General features: G+C 48.3%; 1 protein-coding gene across 2 annotated transcripts in view; it reads left to right on the plus strand.

Annotated features, from left to right (window-relative positions):
* DHX9 (DExH-box helicase 9) overlaps window positions 1-22342 on the plus strand; it is a 745262-nt gene that overhangs the window by 284886 nt on the left and 438034 nt on the right. For both annotated transcript variants that reach the window (XM_069641409.1, XM_069641410.1), the window contains one exon: window positions 9670-9716. In XM_069641409.1, the coding sequence (XP_069497510.1) occupies window positions 9670-9716 (47 nt within the window). The remainder of the gene's footprint in view (window positions 1-9669; window positions 9717-22342) is intronic.

The raw sequence follows: 22342 nt of genomic DNA on the forward strand, positions 1-22342 counted from the left end.
TGCCATTTTGCTCCCATTTCAGTGGAGCCTAATTTACTCAATCATTGGTTTGGTATGTTTTGTGTATAATAGTTGCCTCCTTCTAGTGAGTGTTTTGTAAATTATTGTGTAATAAATACGTTTTTTTACCAAGAAACCTTGAGTATGTGTCTGCTTGAAGCATTGTGATTGAAAGATCTCTGTGTAACCTTTTACTACTCACATTCCCTCTTGAGATCAGCCTGGCTGCTCAGCTCGCTACCACAAACTGTATAGTAGACTTATTCCAAAGGTTGGTTTGCTTACACCTGTAGTCATAGTTGTGTGTAGTGTTCCCAGAGGGTACTACATACAAACATTGCCTAACAAAAGCCAAAAAGCTTCGCCTTTTATGCAGGTTTCTCCCATTCATTCCAACCTAGCTGCCAGCAGGGTGGCTGTCCTTGCTGGGCAGCCAGCTGGCCAATCACCTTTGGGTGCATTCCTGTATCCAAGGGGATTAAGCACTGGGAGTTTCAGGCACCTACCTCACTTTCTGCCCCCCGCCAGACATACTAGAGCCAGAGGTGAGCTCCACTTTTGAATCCCGTCAAAGACCAAACGAACGAAGGGACCAAACCTGGTTTGGCGCGCAGAGTAAATCTCAAGTGACCTTTTCACAAAGAAAGGGCGAAAAAAGAAGACCTGGGCCATTTTGATAAAAATTTCACCCTTGGGTGCTTTAACGTAGCTGCGAACGCAGCCCGCAGTAAATGCACACCACAGTAATTAAATGGCTGGTGGCAGTGGTTTACTTTTATCGAGGAAAAGCGAACAAAATGTTTACATGTGAATCTAGACAAAGGTGGTACAAAGTAACCCCTCCAGCACCCTAATGTAAGTGTGTGCTGGGTCTAGACAGTTACAAAAGGTAAGTAAAGTAAATTTCACAATACTGCTCTTGGAAACAGTAGTTATCCAAGAGAAGATATTTAAACCTGTGGGAAATCTGATAGACTTCCCTATGCCACTGCACTTAAGGTGCTGTGTGACGCAATGTAAAAAGATGCCTATGGAGTTTGTCAGACTCCACAACCAAAAGAAAGTGTTCAATTTATAGAAAAAATTCATGAGGGTGGGGAAAACGGGTCTCGCTCTCTCCAGGTATAAAATACAAGTTCCCAAGATCCAGCAACGGTGCTGGGGGACCCTAAGGTAGGGAGAATTCTCAGAAATGTGCCAATTCCTCTCTAACACTCACAACTGAGGCTCTGGAACAGGAGCTGCAGAGCTGTGCAGGAACGGAAGCCAGCTGGAACCATTCCTTCTAACCAGAGGTACTGTAATTTACCTCTTGTGTAGCCTTGCTTGCTCTCAGTTGAGACCTGTCTTGGTTACCTTGCAGAGTTGCTAAAGCGTTGCCCCTCACAAGCCTCCCAGCTTGTGGCCCTTCAAGTGTTCTAGTTTCAAAAGCAGGAAAATTGGTCAAGCGAGGCCACAGAGTTCCAGCGCTATTGCCCTGAATTCAAAAGTCTAACGTGTGGCAGCGGTCAACTGTTAAATTGTGGGTGCCTTGGCCAACACCCCACAGAGAAACTTAATAGGACAAATGTGAACAGTAAAACTGCACCACGTCAAAGAAAGTCCACCAAGTACAGTTGTACTGTATTTTAATTTGTGTTCTAGACAGCCTGACACGTGTTTCGAGCGTAGCTCTTACTCTGAGGCAAAAAGTACTTGTCCAATCTGATACTCAAATAGATGAAGTAACTAATCTGTAGTTCCTATTCTGGAGATCTGTCCCTTGAATCATTTGCATGCCGGAAGGCAGTTCTTAACACTGTGCATTTGCAATCGCAACTTTAATTAAGATTCTTGAATAGGAACTACATATTAGTTAATTCATCTATTTGAGTATCAGATTGGACAAGTACTTTTTGCCTCAGAGGAAGAGCTATGCTCGAAACACGTGTCAGGCTGTCTAGAACAAAAATTAAAATACAGTACAACTGTACTTGGACTTTCTTTGACGTGGCGCAGTTTTACTGTTTACATTTGTCCTGTTCTAGTTTCAACAAACATTTCTAAAAACTTTGTAAGACGTCTTACCTACCTGCAAATGTTTGTCGGCTCCCCTTAACATTGGCTGTCCTGGCTTCCTGAGAGAATCCTCTTTACTTCTGACTTTGTGCTTTGGCATTTCCCCCAGGGTTAATTTACTCTGCATTGGACGGTTTAAAAAGTGCTTACCTGTTTGTATGATTTGTTACCCTTTTTTTTTTTTATTCCTCTTCTCTTTTACAGCAAACTCAGTATTGCTCTAAATGTACCAGTGATAAATCATTTTCCAGTGTCCTAGCTATTTGTCACCTGAGCGTGTAGCAAGTGGCTGTGTGCCATCCCCAATGGGCATCATCTGAATTTGAGAAAGAGTATTCCGAGGGGATTGGGTCCTCTGTGGTCAATATCTATGACAGGTAATCGCCACAGCTGCGCTGCTTCGGAAACTTTTCGGCGTCCTGCGTCGATACGCTGTCCTCAAGGGCCTCCGTCGAGCCGACGTCACCGGATGTTATAAGTAGGGCGCACGACGCGCGTAGTCCCAGTTCCATTTCTTCCGTGAACGTGTTCGCTTCGGAGATCTCGGCACGCCTCAGTTCTTCTGAGTTGTCTATCGGTTCTTCGAACCTGTTTGTGAATTATCCATGATGTCTTCGTCTTCTACCCCGTGTCCGGGTTTCAAGAAGTGTCGGGCCTGCGGTTCCAAGATGTCGCTGATGGACCTGCACGATGCCTCCCTCTGGTGCCTCGGTGAGGACCACGCCACGGACGATTGTGACAAGTGCCAGTCGTTAACATCGAAGGCCTTGCGGGAGTGTAAGAAGCTTTCTGCCGGTAAGGTGTCCAAGCCCCGAAAATCGAAATCCACTGGGCTTTTGCCTGACGATTCGAGGGGCGACTCTCCGCATCGTCGGCGTAAGTCCAGGGGATTCTTTGTTCCGGAGTGGGTCCCGCCATTCCTCTGCCTCTTCGAGGCACTCACGGAAGTGATGTCCTATCGCCTTCCCTGTCCTCGTCCGAGGACTCCGCCCGGCGGCGGGTTGCTTGTCCCAACAAGCATTCCACTCCTGCGGAATGTGATTCATTTCGTAAGGAGGTGATGGCGATTTTTGTCGCAGGGCTCCGTTCCGTCCGCGCCGTCGAAAGATGCCGGTAGGGAACGTGCTAGAGATACCGTTCGCAAGCCTTCGGGCTCTAGCTGTCGTCGCGATCACCGGGCGCCTTCGAGGTCCCGGTCGGACAAGGATGATTGCTCTAGCCATGCCCGTTCCAGGTCCCGGTCATCGACGCCCTCGAGACTGTCGGAGCCTGTGAGGTCTTCGAAGAAGATGTCGACGCCATCGGCGCCGAGACCGCCGGAGGACTCTCTCGAGGCTCAGTCTCCAAGGAAGCCATCGGCGCCGAGGCTGTCGAAGGACACGCTCTGGGCACCACCCTCGAGGCTTGTGTTGAAGCCATCGGTGCCATGCTCGACCCAGATTCCGTCGACTCCTTTCGAGGAGGCTTTATCTGAGGTGCCCCAGAGACCGGTGAAAACCCAGAGGAAGGCCCTGCAGAAGTCCGCTAGGCCTGTTTTTGAGCCTTTTTCTGTGCCCTCATCCAGGGATTTATTCCAGCCTCTTGATTATATTTCTGAAGTGGATGAAGGGTCTGATGAGGGTATGGTTCCTGTAGAGGTTCCGGACAAACTCTTGTCTGGTCATAGCCAGCTAGAAGACCTGCGTCAGTCGTTACACGACGCCAGTGGTCTGGACCCCTCTCCGGAGGTTGTTTGCCAGGCCTGAGCCTGGCACCACGCTGAGTCCTCATACCAGCGCCTTATGTCGAGAACTACTTGGGGTGGTCTGCGCCACCAGTGGATCTTCTGCAGGGTGACCTGACGTATATCCTCGACCAAGGTCCACCAACTGACTGGGTACTGCCATTCCATATGGCCTTGCAAAGAAGGGTGGCAGCGGCTTGGACTGCTCCAGAGAGTGTCCCGGCAGTGAGCAAGTATTTGCCAAAAAAATACCGCCCAGCCAGTAGCGACCCCTGCTACTTGACCACACACCCCACTCCGGAGAGGTTGGTGGTGCAGGCGGCTACGGCACCAGCAAAGCAGGCGTCGTACCCTACCATCCCTCCTGATAGGGATGACCAGCTTTTTGATGGCTGGGCGAAGAAAGTGTTTTCTTCAGGGGCTATGGCTTTACAGGCTGTCAACTCCGTGTGCCTTGTCACGTTTCACGCACACTCTGTGGAACTGTATTTCATTAGTGGCTGAACAGATTCCCGAAGGGGAGGAATGGGATGGTTTTCTTGCTATCGTGCAGGATGGCAAGAATGTCATGTGTGAGTCCGTTCAGTCGTCTCTGGACATGGCAGATTGTGTCAGCTGGTCCATGGCGGCGAGCACCGTAATGCGCAGGTTTGTGTGGTTGCGGAAGTCAGGGTTTGCTCCTGATTTACAAGCCCGGCTTCTCAACATGCCCTTTGATGGTGAACATATTTTTGGCAGCAAGGCTGACGAGAGCCTTGATAGGTTGCAGACCTCCAAAGCTGCAGCGAAGTCATTGAGCGCTGCAGTTCGCCAACCTCCGCCTTTTGGTCCTAGGGGACAGCAAGGAGGGGAGGTTCCTTTCGATATTACTCTTCCTTTGGTAGGTCGAGAGGAGCTGCAAATCAAAGGGGCCACCGTGGGAGAACCAGAGGTGGAAAACAAGTTACTCTGGGTGCCAAGGCCGCTCGGGCAGTTGCCTCTTTGCCCTCAGGCACTGCCGCTTCAGCTCAGGCATGAGGCCATGTCCCATGGTTTGCCGGTTGGGGGGGGAGGCTGGCGCAGCATCTTGTAGAGTGGCGTGCATTTACTTCAGATGTGTGGGTTCTGGAGATCATAGCCCATGGCTACTGTCTTCCTTTCCGGCAGAGGCCTCACGACAGTCCACCAGGGAATCTCTTTGAAGAGTCCATATCCGCTCCTTGCGCATGAAATCAAATCCCTGCTGGAGAAAGGCGCCATAGAATTGGTGCCTGGAGCGGAGCGGAACAAGGGATGGTATTCCCCCATATTTTTTGATCCTGAAAAAGGACGGGGGGATTGAGACCCATCATGGACTTGCGTGGTTTGAATAAGCTCCTCAGGAAGGACAAGTTGAAGATGGTTACTCTTTCTCAAGTCCTCCAGGCCCTTCAACTTCAGGACTGGTTGGTGTCTCTAGACCTCAAGGACACTTATTTTCATGTGCCGATTCATCCTAAGCACAAGAAGTGCCTGAGGTTCACTGAAGGTGACTCGCATTTTCAGTTTCGGGTCCTGCCGTTCGGGTTGACCGCAGCCCCGAGGGTCTTCACCAAGCTCATGGTGGTGCGGGCAGTAGGTAGGTAGGTTGATCAGGGCGCGCTCTCCCGAGCAAGCCCTGGATCATCTGTCGGTCACCTGCCACTCCCTTCACAGGCTGGGCTTCTCCCTCAATTTAAAGAAGTCCCATTTGACGCCAACCCAGCGGCTCCAGTACATCGGAGCAATGCTCGACACATCCCTGGGGCAGTGTTTCCCTCCCCAGGTGAGGGCTCGTCACATTCTGCAGATGGTGCACAAGTTTCGTCATGCCCAGAGTCTTCCGGCGTTCGAGTTCTTGAGGTTGCTCGGCCTCATGGCATCCTGCATTCTTCTGGTGCCAGAGGCCAGGCTGCGGATGAGATCTCTGCAGTGGGCTCTCAAGATGCAGTGGTCACAATCCTCCAGCAGGATGTCCGATCCCGTTCAGGTTCCGCCCTCGGTTGCCCAGGATATTCTGTGGACGGCCATCGAAGGCAATCTGATGGGGGCTCCATTTTGGCTACCCTGGCCGGAAGGGACGATCGTGACGGATGCATCCCTCATGGGATGTGGAGCTCATGCCAACGAGTTTGACAGTCAGTGGTCGTTGGTCTCTGTCGGAGTCGGAGTCTCAGGGCCGTCAGGCTTGCCCGAAGGCTTTTCTGCCGGCTGTGCAAGCAAAGAATGTCCTGATTCTGACGGACAACACGGTGGCTATGCACTACCTCAACAAAAAGGGGGGGGGGCGCAGGGTCACTTCCTCTGTGCAGGGAGGCAATGCAGCTCTGGTTCTGGGCCATCCAGCAGGAAATTTCGATCTCGGCAGTTCATCTGGCCGGAGACGGAAAATGAGACGGCGGACGCTCTGAGCGGCAGAGCGTGATCTCTCACGAGTGGGAGCTGGCTCGGGAGATTCTCCTGGAGATCTTCGACCTTTGGGGGACCCCACAAGTGGATCTCTTTGCCTCCAGTTTCAACCGGAAGTGCGAAAGGTTCTGCTCGCGGGAATTTCCTCCAAGAGGAGCCTTGGGGGACACGTTCGTAGTGGAGTGGTCCTTCCCACTGCTGTATGAGTTTCCTCCAGTCCCCGTCATCCCTCAAGTGCTGTGGAGGTTACGGAGGTTCGGTTCCCGGATGATCCTCATTGCTTCGGCATGGGCCCGGAGAACATGGTACCCGGACCTTCTCGACTTGTCCATCTGCCCTCCACCCCCTCTTGTGAACCCTCTGAAAGTTTGAGGTATAAGGATTGGGATCTCCCTGAAGACGTGATGGAGGTGTTGCTTTCGGCCAGACAGTCTGCAACAAAGTCCTTGTGCCGTTGGAGAAAGTTCTGCGACAGGTGCAGGGTTAAGAATGTGGATCTTTTTTCATGTGACATTCCTGTGGTTCTGTCTTTTTTTTGCTTTCTTTAGCCCACAAGGGCCTGCAAGTGGGTACCATTAAAGGTTACCTGACGGCGCTGTCCATATTTAAGCGCTCGTCTGAGGAGTGTTCTTATTTCAAAATTCCTTTAATTTCTCAGTTTCTGAAAGGGCTCACTGTGTTTCCACCATCACCTTTCCAGGTTCCAGGTTGGGATTTGAACCTTGTTCTGAAATTCCTAATGGGTGCACCATTTGAGCCTTTACATTCTTGTCCTTTGAGACTGTTCACCCTTCAAACTGTATTTTTAGTTGTGGTTACTTCCGCTCCCAGAGTGAGTTACAGGCACTTTCTGTTAAGCCATCCATCACTGTGTTTCATAAGGACAGGGTTGTCCTTAGGGTTCATCCTTCCTTTCTTCCGAAAGTGGTGTCAGAATTTCATTTAAGCCAGAAGGTCATTCTTCCGGCATTTTATCCTCCTCCGCATCCTGGTAATGAAGAGGTGAGGCTCCATAGGTTGGATCCTAGGAGAGCTTTCAGTTTCTACATTTCCTGCATGTCCCGGGTCAGAGTGGACGATCAGCTCTTTATTGGATACGCTGGAAGGCGTTTGGGACAAGCTGTTACTAAGCAGACTTTGTCTAGATGGATTATATTGGCAATTTCTGAATGTTACCGCTTGGTGGGTAAGGACCCTCCGGGTGGCTTACGGGCCCATTCTACTAGGGGTATGGCTGCCTCTACTGCCCTGCAGAGGGGGTGTTCCTATTCGTAACATCTGTGAAGCAGCCACATGGGCTTCGGTCCATACTTTTGTAAGACACTACTCCCTAGATTCTGTCCATGGGCAGGATCTGGCCTTTGGTAAGGCGGTCCTCTCTTCTGCAATTTAATTGGGCATTCTAAATTTCTATTTTCTAAATTCTTTTCCCTCTTCCATACATTGGTACTGCTTTGGGAGTCTGTCATAGATATGGAATACGTCGGAGGACCCAATCCCCTCGAAGAACAAGTTTCTTTCTTACCTGGTAACGTTCTTTCGATGGGATGGTCAGACTACTTTTTCCATATTGCTCCCTCCCTCCCTCGCTACAGAATTTCTTATGCGATTGCAGCTTACGTTTCCGCAAGGCTTTCTGTGGTCATACTGGCAGAAGATTGGTGCCACACGTTCTGGGGCAAAAAACTACAACTGAGGCTACGGGCGTCGTGCGTCCTACTTATAACATCCGGTGACGTCTGCTTGACAGAGTTCCTCGAGGACAGCTTATCGACGCAGACACCGAACATTTTCCGAAGCAGCACAGCTGTGGTGATTACCTGTCGTAGAAATGGAATACGTTGTCGGACCATCCCTTCGAAAGAACGTTACCAGGTAAGAAAGTAACTTGTTGTTTTAAGTGTTATAAGTGTTACATATATTGCTCCCTTCTGAAGGCTTATACAACTGACTGAAATATTTTAAAAGTTTTATCAAGAAACCTTGAGTGTAACTGCTACTGTGAAACTCTGTCACAACCTTACTTCTCACATTGACCCCTCTTGAGAAGCCCGGCTGCTCAGGCACACTACCAACCTGTGTAGTTGAGACTTCTACCAAAGGTTGGGTCCCTATTGCCAGGTTGTGGTGGTTATTGTAGTGCACCCAAAGGGTACTGCATACAATCTTGCCTAACCCAATCAACTCTGCACGATGAGTGGGTGAGATCCAGGCCCTATCCTGCAAACCACCTTACTTGACTTTCCACACGACGAGGGTGGTGCTGCGGATGCACCCCTCCTTCATGCCCAAGGTGCAGTCGGACTTTCATCTCAACAAGCCCTTGGAGTTGCCTGTTTTTTCCGACGCCTTTGTCGCCGGCTGAAAGGACTTTGCACTCGCTGAATGTGGCTTGAGCGCTTAAGTTTTATGTGGCCCACACAAGGAGTTTCCCTGTCCAAGGCTTCCATTTCCAGGTGGCTCTCCGGCTGTATCACCCATTGTCACTGGTTGGCAAACCGACCGTTGCCTGTCTGTCCGAGAGCCATTTCTACCAGAGCGATCGCTGCTACGACTGCGTTCCTGTCTGGTGTGCCTCTGCTGCACATCTACTGGGCTACTACATGGAGGTTGACGCCACTTTCACGCGAGTCTACTGCGTCGACTGTTTCCAGGGAGGAGTCAAGAGTCAGCCAAGCAGTGCTGTGCAATCTGTTTGCTTGAAGGCGAGCCTGGTGAGGAGGTAAGAGATTGCTTCTGTTGAGCCTTCCACCTCCCATGGTTGTACTGCTATGTATTAATTCATAAGCATGTGACCCCATGCCAGACCCCATGCTGGAGAAGGAACAAGTTACTTAACTGTAACTGTTGTTCTCCAGCATGGATTCACATGCGAACCCCCACCCCTCTCGTGCTCTTCATTTGGTCTAACTGCCACTTTACGTGCTACCAAATCTGAAGTTGGCTGCCTGGGGAGCGGCTTAGGTAGAGGGCAGTCATTGGCTGAGGCAGTTTGACACACAGCTCAGTGATTGGTTATTAGGAGAAAGACAGTTCAGAAATGAAACTGATTTCTTCTTTACCAAGGATTCCCAGCCTGATGGGGAATATTCATGAGCATGTGAATCCATGCCAGTCCCATGCTGGATAACAATAGTTACAGGTAAGTAACTTTGTTTCTGGTTGTTGATCATTTTCCATATATGAACAGACTTGCAGTGTCCCCTCCTCCCGCCACAACCCAATAACTTGAAACCAAATCTTTTTGAGGACAGTATGTTGGAAACAGCGTGCTCTTGGAAGTAAAATTACCATCACTATTGCATGAGGCCCAATACATTTGGAATGTCCCAAAGGTCATGTTTCTTAGGCCATTTCTGGCTTTGACAACTGCTTGTTAAATAAAATTTGCTTTGAGTGGCATTACACTTAGAAGAGCGATCTGTTGTCTTTAGTGTCAGGGTTTGGTGGAAGATATCTAATAATGTTTCTCTGTCCTGCAGGAGCTTTATTGCTGAAATGACCCTTTACGTCAAGCAGTTGGGCCGAAGTAAGTTTTATTTTATTTTTTCCTTTTTTCCTTTTCATCACATAAAAACTTTCTCAATGTCATTCACACGTTTGGAGAGTAAGTAAACTGTTAAGCAAATTGTGTAAAGACTCTTTTATTGTAGATAAAGACACTTCAACTTTCTCTTTCCTATTTCATACTTGTGGGGTAATGGCACGAGTTGGCAAAGTCTAAAACTCCTTTGGAAAATATTTGTTGGTGGCAAGTAGATATCGTAGGCTAATAACATACTGGACACAGAAAGCTTTTTTTTTTTTACGAGTGGTGAAGCCTAAAACAATATAATAGCCTATGCTACATTAGTGGCATATATGTTAAACCTAGATGTATCTAAGCATGGAGAGGTGAAGGAATTGTGGGTCATGGCATTGATGAGTAAATTGACTGTTAATGTGATGCTTCCATTGTCAGTGTCAGTGCTCTGTATGTTCCGTCCTGATCGCTCCCGATGGATCAGCACAAAGACCCTTTTGTTTCCTCTCTGGCTTCAACCCAAGAAAGCACAAGACATCTTGCATCTGTTCTGGGGGGTGGGGTGGCCTTTTTTTGTTATTGTTCCCTCGGTTTTTCCTAGATGCTCCTGCGGCCTGTCCTATTTTTGAGTTCACCCCCCTGTTAAGTATTGTGTAGTCTCACCGTGTGGCGGCATCATTTCTTATCTGCTTGTACTCTTACGTCCCTTTCTATACTGTATCGGGGTCCCTCGTGAGGGATGTGAAATGGAAACTTTTTCACTAGGAAAAAAATAGTCTTCCCCAATAAATTTAGAGGCGCGTGGGGTCGCGAGCATGCGCTTGCCTGCCTCTGACCACTGGTGCCACTCCTCAGTCCCCTTTTCCATGTCGACCGGAGCAGGCCTGGGTTTGGTTTCAGCCATGTAATTCCACACGCGGATGCTTCTTCTCTCCTGTCTTTTTGTCTTTTTATCATTCAGGTACTTGTTAGGCAAAATTGCATGCAGTACTCTCTGGGACCACTACACACAATTAGGGCTACAGGTGTTCGCCAAACCAACCTTTGGTATAAGTCTGTACCACACCGTTTTTGATAGCGAGCTGAGCAGCCAGGCTTATCTCAAGAGTGAATGTGAGCAGTACAAGTAATTACACAGAGGACTCTCAATCACAGTGGTTCAAGTAGACACTTAAGGTTTCTTGGTAAGACACTTATTTATTACACAATCATTTAGAAAACAGTCACTAGAAGTAGGCAACTTAATATTATATACTAATACATCTCCATACAAAACTCTTAAGATTTTGAGACAGTTCGAGCTCCCCTAAAATAGGAGTCAAATAGCAGTTCAGTTACTTAGAAGTAAGCAAAAGGGACAAGGTAAGTAGAATAGATCACATATACTTGTTAAACAGTGCAAATAGTTTCAGGTCACCAGAGGAGTTCAATTCAAGTCAATAGGCCAGGCCAAAGTCAATGTGCTAGTGTTCTGCATAGGAAAGAGCAGTTCTGTTATCAAACGGTAAAGTCTTTGCAAAGGTTCTCGGAAGTAGTTTAGACGAAAAAGAATCATTTGTCGGGTCACAAGCTGATTAGTCCTGCAAGTTGGGAAAGTTTCACAAACTTTCACAGCGAGAGTGGCTTTCTCTCAATTGTGTTGGCGCAGTACCTTGGTATGAAGAAACAAATGCAGCTGAAGTCGTTGGTTCCTGGCAGTTCCTGCAGATCTCACTGTTCCTGAGCCTCAGTCGTGGGGACAAGAGGGAGGACGTCGGGGGACTCCTGCACTGCACGGGATCGTCGAAAATGCAAACCAGATGGAGTCACTTCAGTTCAAGTAGCTGTAGCTTCAAGCACACAAGCTGGTGTCCCCCCTCCCTGGTTCATCCTAACCAGCCTTGAGAATGGTATCCAGGTGGCTTACGAGTTGATTGGTCCCACCAACTCAAAGGAAGAAGTCGTCCTTGAAGGGGCTTATCTGTCAAGATGAACTTTGCAATTCGGACCTGCAGCAGGGCTTCACCGGGCAAACCAACGGTCCAGGAGTTACAGCAGCTGTCCTCTTCCAGCTCTTCGGTTCTTTCGTTCCAGTGGTCGACTCTGCTTTCCAGTCCAAGAGACTCGCCCTTTAAACTGTTTTCTCCCTTTTCATTCCAGCCTAGCTGTCACTCAACCAGCAAGGTGGCTTTCCTTGCCGGACAGTCAGCCAATCACGCCAGAGTGCATTTGGGCCTCCTAGGAGACTAAGCACAGGGAGTTTCGGGCACCTCCCTCACTTGCTGCCCACCCCAGACACTCGGACGCCAGAGGCGGTCTTCAGTCCTGAACCCTGCCAAAGGCATACGAACAAAGGGACCAAGCCTGGTTTGGCACGCAGAGACAAACACTAGAAGGACCTTTCCAAAAAGAAACGGCGAAAAAAGACAGACCTGTTTAAACAAAGGGGCTTAAGGCGCCATCTTGAAAAACATGGCTCCTGTGATTTTTAGCCACCAGTGTTTGCGGTCGGGAAAAATCATGGTAGTTTGTTGCAAAACCAATGCCACCAGCCTTTTCAATAGGATAGGGTAGCATTTGACTACTACATGAGTATTTAGACAGAGGGGATACTATTTAACCCCTCCAGCACTCCATTGTAAGATGGTGTGTTGGGTTTAGGAATTTGGAAAGACTAGAAGTCAATTTCACTTAACAATTTCTGCGAAACAGTAGTTTATCCCAGAGAAGACATCTAAACCTTTGGGAAGTCTAAAAGACATCCCTGTGTCACTGCACTGAGGTTGCTGTGTAACACACATTAAATGATGATGCTTATGGATATACCTAAACACAAGTGTAAAACACACATCAAAATACATGAGTGGTGAAAAAAGGCTCACACTCTTTCCACGGAAAAACAAAGTGTTCAAAATCCAGCAAAGTTAGTAGGGGTCTCTAAGGTGAGGGCAATACGCCTTTGAGGTCACAGCCTGAGGTGAGGGATAGGCCTTTTGTTCCACCACCAAGGGTCTTGGACAGGGCTGGTTCCAGCGAGGCAGGCACCACGACTTCGACACGTGGCACACAGCTCGACCAAATGGCTGCCGTGCCAGATGGCCGTTCATCCGGTATCCCCTCTTGCGCAGCGGGTGGAGGAAAGAGTCATAAGGTGGGACTGGTGTCAGCCAGACCACAGTTCATCCATCAGCAGCGCAGGTTCCCCTGCACCCCAGGCAGTGTGCCCGGGCCCCAGCTGCCCTTGGTCACTCCGCCAATATCAGCCTCCCAAGACAGGTTCTTCGAAAGGTTCCTAGGGCTTTTATTTACTTTTTCATTACATTTGTTACAGGCCCAGACCCTTGGGTATCACGGCGAGGTTACAGACATCTTATGTTTCTTATACAGTTAGTCATACGGAAAAATAGCATTTAGTCTGACTGCTCTAATTACAGCATAATTACAAAATTAACATACATAAGGAATATGTAGGAGGACATTCACATATTGTTGCAGGTGTTCAGGTCGAGGTATCTCAATGCCAGTGTTGGTTCGGACCTGGCAGGATGGCACAAATTATCAATATTGGTTAAACAGCCAGGTTTTCAGAGCTTTTTCAAGCCTGAAGTGGTTTCCTCATTTTTGATACTATGTGGTAGGGAATTCTAGAGAGTGGGGGCGAGGACTCTGAAGCTACTTCCTCCTGCTCCTAGTGCATTTGTATCGTGGGATTTCCAGTAGTGCCAGATTGTTTGATCCAAGGGTCGTACTAAATGTTTTTTCTTTATAGTGTCTTTGAGATAGCTATGGCAACATAAGGCATTTGTGTACAACACAAGGTTTTGAAAATCATTCTGGCTTTGAATAGGTAGCCAGTGGTTTTCTCGCCTAATGTTGGAGATGTGCTCTGATTTCTTTATACCTAGTGCAGCTTTAAGGGCTTTATTCTGCAATAGTAACTTAGTGATATTGGTATTGGAAGTTCCTAGTAGAAGGGCATTACAGTAATCGAGCTTAGTTAAAATCAGAGCTCTGGCTAACGTAATACAGTTGGAGGGTGAAAGGAATTGGCAGTTTAGAGCAATGAGTTTGGCGGTGTATGCTGTGGAGGACGAGAGGGCTGAGATGTGTTTGCTCATGGTGAAATTGGCATCTAGATATACACCAAGAGTTTTGACTTGCTTAAATACTGGGATCAGGATACTGTCAATATTGGTGTAGTCTGGGTGGAGGGTGCCTATTCTGGATTGGGCGCCCACAATGAGGACCTCGGTCTTCTCATAGTTAAGACAGAGGCTATTCATTGCCATCCAATTTTGATTGATGGTCTGGACTTTGTTAATGGTCTGGGTGTCTTGGGCATAGTCCCCGATGATGGGGATAAGGATCTGGGTGTCATCTGCAAAGTTTGTGTGATCCTTGGGGGACTCCAATGGGGACAGCTATGGGATCAGCAGCATCTTTGCCTATGTCAACTCTGGACGTACGTTCAGCTAAAAATGATTTAATCCAAAGTGTGGCTTTGTTGGAGTCTTTTGCTAGTGTGTCAAAGTTTGTCATGGGCTACAAGGTCAAACACTAAGTCCAGCAGTATAGCAATTTTACCTGAATCTCTGATCGTATCTATCTGGATTACCAGGTCAGTAAGAGCGGTTTCAGTACTGTGGTTGGGCCTGAACCCGGATTGTCTGGCTCCTAAGAGTTTGTTCTGTTCAAGGTGAGTTTGTATTTGATTGTTTGCTATTTTATCGATAATTTTAAGAAGGAATGGGACCGTAGTTGTGGGCCGGTGTAATTGGTGGGAACTAGAGGATCCAGCTGAGGTTTTTTTTTAATAATGTCGTGACCCAAGCTTCTTTGATACTAGCTGGGACCAAGTTAGAATTGAGAGGCGTTAGCTAAGTTAGTGATAATAGTGGTAAGGGTAGGGCCACATAGTTTGACTACGTGTGCTGGGAAGTTGTCCCCCTTCCAATTAGAGGCTTTCAATTTAGCTATAGTGTTGAACACTACTTCTTGGTAGACTGAGGAGAAATGGAATGCTGCAATGTTACATACTGTGGGTCTTGTGGTTTAGTTGGAGATTGTGTGTTTTTCAGCTAGTACTTTTTCTTTTGATTTTATTTTGTAGCAGTTTAATTTTGGCTGCGAGAGCATCTTAAAAGGTGGTGCACCATTCTTTGCTCGGTTGAACAGGGTTGATGATCTGGATAGGGGTTTCCAACTCCTTAAGGATGGAGAGCAATTCTTGAATCTGAGGATGCATTGCTGATCCTGGTATTGAGCGCATCTGCTTTGTGTGCAATGATGGCTGTTTTGTAGATTTTGTTTGCAGTATTGAAGGCGTCACGGCCTCGAGGGTATGGGATTTGTTGTAGAGGTGTTCAGGCAAATGTGAGAATCACCTAAGTGATACTAGTTCATCATTAAACCAAAAAGAGGATTTTTTTTTATCGGTTCGTCTGGTTTTGGTGACACAAGGTGCTACAGTATCTATTGTGTTTTTAAGGCAGTTATGGTAAATATCTGCAAGGGAACACGGGTTATTGATAATTGTCTTGTCTTTGAGGGTATTTTGTAGAATTGGGTTAAGGTTTTCAGTTGAGAGTTTGCGAATATTCCTGGTTACATAGGAATCCAACGTGGTCGATTTAGGTAAGCCAGGTTCGTTGCACATGATAGAAAAGTTAACACTGTGGTGATCTCTTGCAGGGTAGTGAGTTGATAGATTCTATGGATAGTGTGGTATTGAGAAAAAATATCCAATCCAGCGTTCTACCTTTTTAATGTGGGTAGGCGCATTCACAAGTTGTGTGAATAACATGTCTTTAAGAGCATTGTGTAAGGCTTCTGCTTTGTAATCTTCGCTGTTGCGAACTCCCCAGATAGGGTCATCCTCAGGGATGCCATCAGGGACATGCTCTCTCAGGTCACCCCACAGGCACCCATAGTCATTTCTCCAATGACTCTGGTGCCACAGGCCCCAGCGCAGATGCTGCTGCCCCAGCCGGCTCCTCAGATTCTGGCTTCCCTGCCACCCACAGTACAGGTCGTTCCACACCAGCCTCCGACAGCCACCGGCTCAGGTCTCACTCCGCAGCCCACGGCGCCCAGCACTCCCCCCCACCAGGTCCGGACCCCTGAGCTTGGCAGACACTGAAGAGGATGACCCTGACGCGCCATCTTCAGCCAGGGCCTTCCACGAACGCCTTGCAGGTTTGGCAGCGTATTTGGGCCTTCCACAGTCTGAGGAGGGGGTCTTAGCAGACGTCCTCACCCTAAGACCCCCTACAAAAACAGGGATCCCGATGCAGAAAGACTTAGTTTCCCTGGCCAAGAAGAGGTGGCTCAAGCCACACTTGGCCCAGCCTGTCAATCGGTGCCTTGACGCCAAGTACAGGCAGATGGATGGGGGCACTCTTGCTTTCAGCGCATCCTCAACCGCACTCGCGTCCCTCTATTCCAAGTCTGTCGTCCTCAGCCACCTCGTCTTCAATGCTGCTAGGCGAGAAGATGATCTTGGAGGTGTACAGGAAGAAGCTGTACTCCACGCCGGCGACAGGCCAACGCAGATGCCATGTTGGCAGCCGCTAACAAAGGGCTCTGGCGGGAAATGGCAGACTTCCTCCCAGAAACTCTAGCACAGAGCAAAGCGCACTTCAGGGTGGAACTAGGAGAATCCAGGCTGGTAGCGCAGGACATTATGGCGTCCACTGTGGCCCACATAGATAAAACTGCCTGGGCCATCTGCATGGCCACAGACATGAGACGGACGGCCAGGCTCCGGGCTACTAAGTTTAATCCCAAAGTCCAGGAACGCATATTGGACCTTCACTTCACTCCACCTTGGATGAGGAATTGGATAAAAAGAACAGCTCGCAAACCGCGAAGTCTTCATTCTTGCAAAGGCCTACACCCAGTCACAGCAACGTTCCGACAAGGGGTGGGTTGGTCCAGACAACCGGACTGTTCTCCGGGTCAGCATCGAAGGAAACAAAAAAGGAGGGGTGGGGGGGGGAGAAGGGGATTTCCAATCCCCCCTCCTCTGCAACATCCTTGGAGGGAAAAAAGGCATGACACGCCCCTTCGGATCCACGTGTCTCCGGTGGGGGCAGGCTTGCCTTTTACATGCAATTTGTGGCACCAGAATTTTTTGAACCCCTGGATCCTCTGTAGTCTACACAGGGTACCACCTACCGGTACCTTCCTCTCCTCCCCTCTCCCACAGTTTGGGACAGCAGCTCTATTGGCGGAGATTCGGTCGCTCGTCAAGTGCCAGGCTGTGGAAGAAGTCCCAACCTCCCAGCGAGGCTTGGGCTTTTATTCCTGGATTTTCACCATATAGAAGAACCAGGCTGGTCTGAGAGCCCCTCAATCTCTCCCTCCGTCTGCAAAAATGTTACGCCAGCTCTAATTGCAGAAACACTGGACAGGGTAGACTGGATGTGCTCCCTGGATCTTAAGGACGTTTACCTACACATCCCGATTTGGCAGCTGCATCGTTCCTTACTGCACTTCAAGATCATGGGCTTCCATTTCCAATACAATGTGCTACCCTTCGGCCTCAACACGGTTTCCTGGGTATTTGCCAGGTTGATTAATTCAGTGGCAGCCCTCCTCAGGGCCCAGGGCCACCACGGCTACCCATACATGGACGACTGGCTCGTCCGGGACACCTCTCTGGGAGAGGTTCAGCATACTACCTCCACAGTGATGAACACACTCCACGACCCTGGGTTCACTAGCAATCTCAAGAAGTCTGTTGCAGCCCATGCAGAGCCTGACTTCCTTGTGCCTTATCTAGGACACGAGCTCTCTGAGTCGTTCCCTCGAAGGACAAGATTGCAGCCATCAAGAGAGCTACAGCTCACTTCCTATTGGGGCTTATGGCAGCAGTCCTTTTGGCCTTGACCCACACAAGACTCTGGATGCAGAGATTACAGCTGCACTTCGCAGCCTCATGGAATCACAACGGCTCCCAAGAGGAGCCAGTCAACATTGTGCCCTTTCTCCTCTCGGACCTTCACGGGTGGTCCGTGGAACTGTGGCAGGGCAAGCCCTTCTGGCAGCCGGCTCCTCAGGTCAGTTACTACGGACTTGAAGGCCATATGGTTGCCTCTGAAGGCCTTTCTCCCTCTTATCAAGGGCAAGACGGTTCTTATCCAGACAGACAACTCCTCCAACATGTATTATGCCTACAAGCAGGGGGTCACCAGACCCCCCCTCTTCTGTGCATCCTAGCAGTTGGCATGTAGGAATGGGCACTGGAGAACGAAATTTACCTCATGGCTGTCCACCTCCCGGGGAATCCAACCTGGAAGCGGACAGGCGCAGCAGACTGGGAGCGGACAATTATGAATGGCAATTGAACAACCTGGTACTGAAGGAGATCTTCCTCGGGTGGGGGCATCCCCAGGTGGATCTTTTTGCCTCCTGTGACAACAGGAAATGCCAACAGGTCGCCTCTGGGCAGGGCTCCCTGGGTGACGCATTCCAGATCTAATGGAACGACATGATGGCATATGCCTTCCCGCTCACACCCCTAGTCCACAGGGTGATCTGCAAGATAAAGGAATCCCGGCACCTCAGCATCATTTTGATAGCTCCCTGGTGGCCAGCCAGACCGTGGTTCTCCGAGCTCCTCAGCCTTTCGGACAGACCACTCATTCACCTAATGCTGGGCCCAGCTCCTCTCTTGGCCCAGTAGTGGGGCAGGGTACTCTGCCCTGCTCCTCACAAGCTAGCCCTCACAGCGTGGCTCCTGAGCATTTCACGCTGGAACACTTTAGCCTATCTCAGGCTAACCTAGAGATCTTCCAGGGCGCCAGAAGCAAGGCTACTAGGAGCCAATATAGGAGTAAATGGTCAAGCGACATCTGGCTGGCCTCCACAGGCTTTAAATGCCTATAAAGAGTCCACACCTAGTGTGGGACCTTAATGTTGTGTTGGGCGCCTTGGTGCACAAACGTTTTGAACCTATGGTGTCCACGGACATCAGGCTGGTCACTAGCCTCTAAGGCCTCCATAGCAAGGGGATGATTGTGGCCATCAAGGAGGCCGAGGAGGTGCAGCACAAACCAGTGCCAGTTTACTTGCATGCCCATGTGGTCAGAGCCACGGCCATCATGTTCCAACGGCATGTGCCGTGGCAGGTCTCAGCGGGGATTCTTCCTGGGCCACCCCTTTGGCTTTCGGTAAACACTACTGTTTGGATGCCGCCTCTAGGTCAGACGCGGCATTCGTGCAGGTGGTTCTAAGAAACCTGTTTTCTTAAGGAGGGACTCCTCTCAACCCTGGGGCTACAGTCAGTTTTAACCGGCCATACAGTATAGAGGAAAGGGGACTATGGACTAAGAGTACGTTAGTCCCTACGGTGAGTAACTGTTAATGTATTGGGTAATCCAACGTTTGGCATAGGTCTGTACTACACAAGTTGATGGTGTGACTGAGCAGCCAGGCCGTTCTCAAGAGGGGCAAATGTGTGCTGTAGAGCTGTACAATTGAAATCCATAAATACAAGTAACACTTACACTCAAGGTTTCTGTTATAAATAGTTATTTATTTTACATACATTTTTAAATAAGCATTCTTTAAAAAGGCAATTCATGTAACGCTGTAAATATACTTTTAAAATATTTTTTGGAATCCGAATAAGTTAGTGGATAATCTTTGGATGTTCTTGTTACACAATTCCCACACCCTGAGTTGATTTAATCACAAGGAGTGTAATGGCATTTATATATCACACTAGTTATAATTACTTTTCAGATTTCATAGGAGAGCACTGCCTACTAGACTAGGCACAAGCAGGTTTAAGACCAATGAGCGGAACGGAGTCTGCTCTCCTCTCAATATGGGATGACCTAAAAACAAACACAGATTTGGACAACAGTACTGCCTTGATACTTCTAGACCTGTTGGCAGTGTTCGACAGTTAACCACGATATCCTCTTAACGAGACTAAGACTGGGAATAACAGACACTGCCCCACTGTGGATCAAATCCTTAACAAACAGAACGGAAACCATATGGATACAAATCTTCAAATCCAACCCAAGAGACTCCATATGCAGCGTACCACAAAGATCATCCCTCTCCCTGCTACTATTTAACATCTACCTACTCAACTAATCAAAATCATAAGACAACGCCTCACCGGCTACAACTATGCTGATGACACATCTTCAAAATACAAGACGCTCAAGAAGAAAACTCAACACTAGAGAACTGTCTTTGTGTTGTATTCAACTGGATGAACTCTAACTTCCTCAAAATTAACCCAGGCCAAACAGAAATAATGATTGTCACAAAAAACGGAGGATACTACCACTACATCCCTTGGCCAAGGGAACTCTGCACAACTCCAGCACCATTGTAGATTGTAAAAAAAAAAAAAGGAAAACCTGGGGGTGCTGATAGCCACAAGTAAACGCTATCCTCAAGAAATGCTTCTTCAGTGAGCGGCAAAAAGGATTCTACCGTTCCTGTAATTAGCCAACAAAACAACCACTATCGCTATTGTCGTGTGCAGAGTAGATTACGCCAGTAGCCTTTATCTGGGTATGCCTGAAAGACTTCTAAAAAAATAATAAAAAATTACAACGGATACAAAATGCGGCAGCTAGATTGCTTCTCAAACTACCCTGAAGAGAACACATCACACCCGCGCTAAAAACACTACGCTGGCTACCAATAAAACAACAAATAAAATTCAAAACAATATGCATCGCGCACAGAGCAATACACAAACTAGACACTGAGTTCCTGAGAGACCAATTACTCCTACATTGACCTACAAGAACGCTCAGATCAAGCAACGACATCCGCCTGGAACCGAAACAAATAAAAAACTGGGAGGAACTTATTTCTCTCACCAGGCGCCAAAAACTTGGAACGACCTATCAAAAATACGCAACACAAACCACGTACTATTCAGGAAACTGCTCAAATCCTGACTCTTCACTTCGTAACAAGTAGACCGCCCACAGGGACACAAACAACTAAAACAATGATGAATGAAGACACAGACCCAGATTCCCACCAAGCAATGCACTCCACGACATATCGAACGATTAACTAAGCGATCCCACACACACACGTTTTTTAGTGTGATTTCTGAACTTGTTTCTTTTGCTTATGGAGCCTGACAAACTCCATAGGTGGCATCTTTTACATTGTCACACATCACTTTCAGTACCTTCTGGGATAAACTACTGTTTCCCAGAGCAATAAAGTGAAATTGACTTTACTTACATTTGTAACTTTCTAGACCCAGCACACACTATCTTGCAATAGGGTGCTGGAGGGGTTACCTAGTATCCCTTCTCATGTAACAATTTTGTTAATCTTTCCTCACTGAAAGGCTGGTGGCAGTGGTTTCGTTTTAACTACTGTGGTGTGAATTTACCGCGGGCTGCCTTCGCAGCTGCAGTAAAGCACACAAGGGTGCCATTTTTGTCAATGGCCTGCTCTTCTTTTTTTGCCATTTCTTTGCGGAAAGGTCCTTCTTGAGATTTACTCTGCGCGCCAAACTGTTTGGTCCCATTGTTCGCTTTGTCTTTGGCGGGATTCATGGGTGAAGCCCGCCTCTGGCTCCAGGGTGTCTGGGGTAGGCAGGAAGTGAGGGAGGTGCCCGAAACTCCCTATGCTTAGTCTCCTAGGAGACCCAAAATCACTCTAGTGATTGGCCGACTGACTCCCCGGTAAGGACAGCCACCCTGCTGGGTGACTTGACAGCTAGGCTGGAATGAATGGGAGAGAACTGAATAAAAGGCGGGGCTTTTGGCTTGGAAGGCAGTCGACCACTGGACGAAGGAACCAAAGAACTTAAGGAGGATGCCTGCTGTAACTCCTGGACTGTTGGTTTGCCCATTGAAGCCCTGCTGTTGTGCTGAAACTCAAAATTCGTATCGATAGAGAAGCCCCTGCAAGGACGACTTCTCCCCTTGTGTTGGTGGGACCAATCCATTAAGCCACCTGGACATCCTTCTCGGAGTTGGTTACATTTCCAGAGTTGCTGCTGGAAACCGAATAGCCAGGGGGAGGAACACCAGATTATGTGCGTTGCTTTTAAGTTGGCCAAGAGCTCCAGGAAGATTCTCTGGGCTCCCAGGAAGCAGGATTGAACGAGCCTGAGCCCCCTCAACTGAGTGCAGGACTCCAAAAGCAAGGAAAGTTCATCTCGACCGCCAAGAACTGCAGTATTGAGATTTGCAGTAGTCCCAAGAAGCTGAAACGCTGAAGTGCCAATTGTTGGAAAGATTGCCGGTTGCGAGCTTTGATTGTCCCATTGCAGTGCAGGACTCCCCAGAAGTCCTCCCTTATCCCCACGACTGAGGCCCAGGAAGAGTGAAATCTGCAGAGCTGCTCGGGAACAGAAGTCATTCGCTGCACTTTTTCTTCAATACAAAAGGTACTGTAAAAGTTTGAGAACTTATCTCTCATTGTAGAGTTGCTTGCATCTTCTACCTCTCACGTCTAAACCGCTTGTCGCCCTTCATTTGATTCTTAATTTCTTCAAAGACTTCCAAAACATTGTGCAAAGACTTCTCTACTTACCTACCAGAGGTGCTTCATCCTGTATGAGACGTTTGCCCATTGACTTTGGCCTAGCCTGCTATACTGAATTACTCTGCATGGGGGATCCAAAAGTTTTTGCCTGCTTAAGAATATTT

Source organism: Ambystoma mexicanum, chromosome 1q, assembly GCF_040938575.1.
Source record: "Ambystoma mexicanum isolate Mex_15411 chromosome 1q, UKY_AmexF1_1, whole genome shotgun sequence".
In the NCBI taxonomy this organism is placed as follows: domain Eukaryota; kingdom Metazoa; phylum Chordata; class Amphibia; order Caudata; family Ambystomatidae; genus Ambystoma; species Ambystoma mexicanum.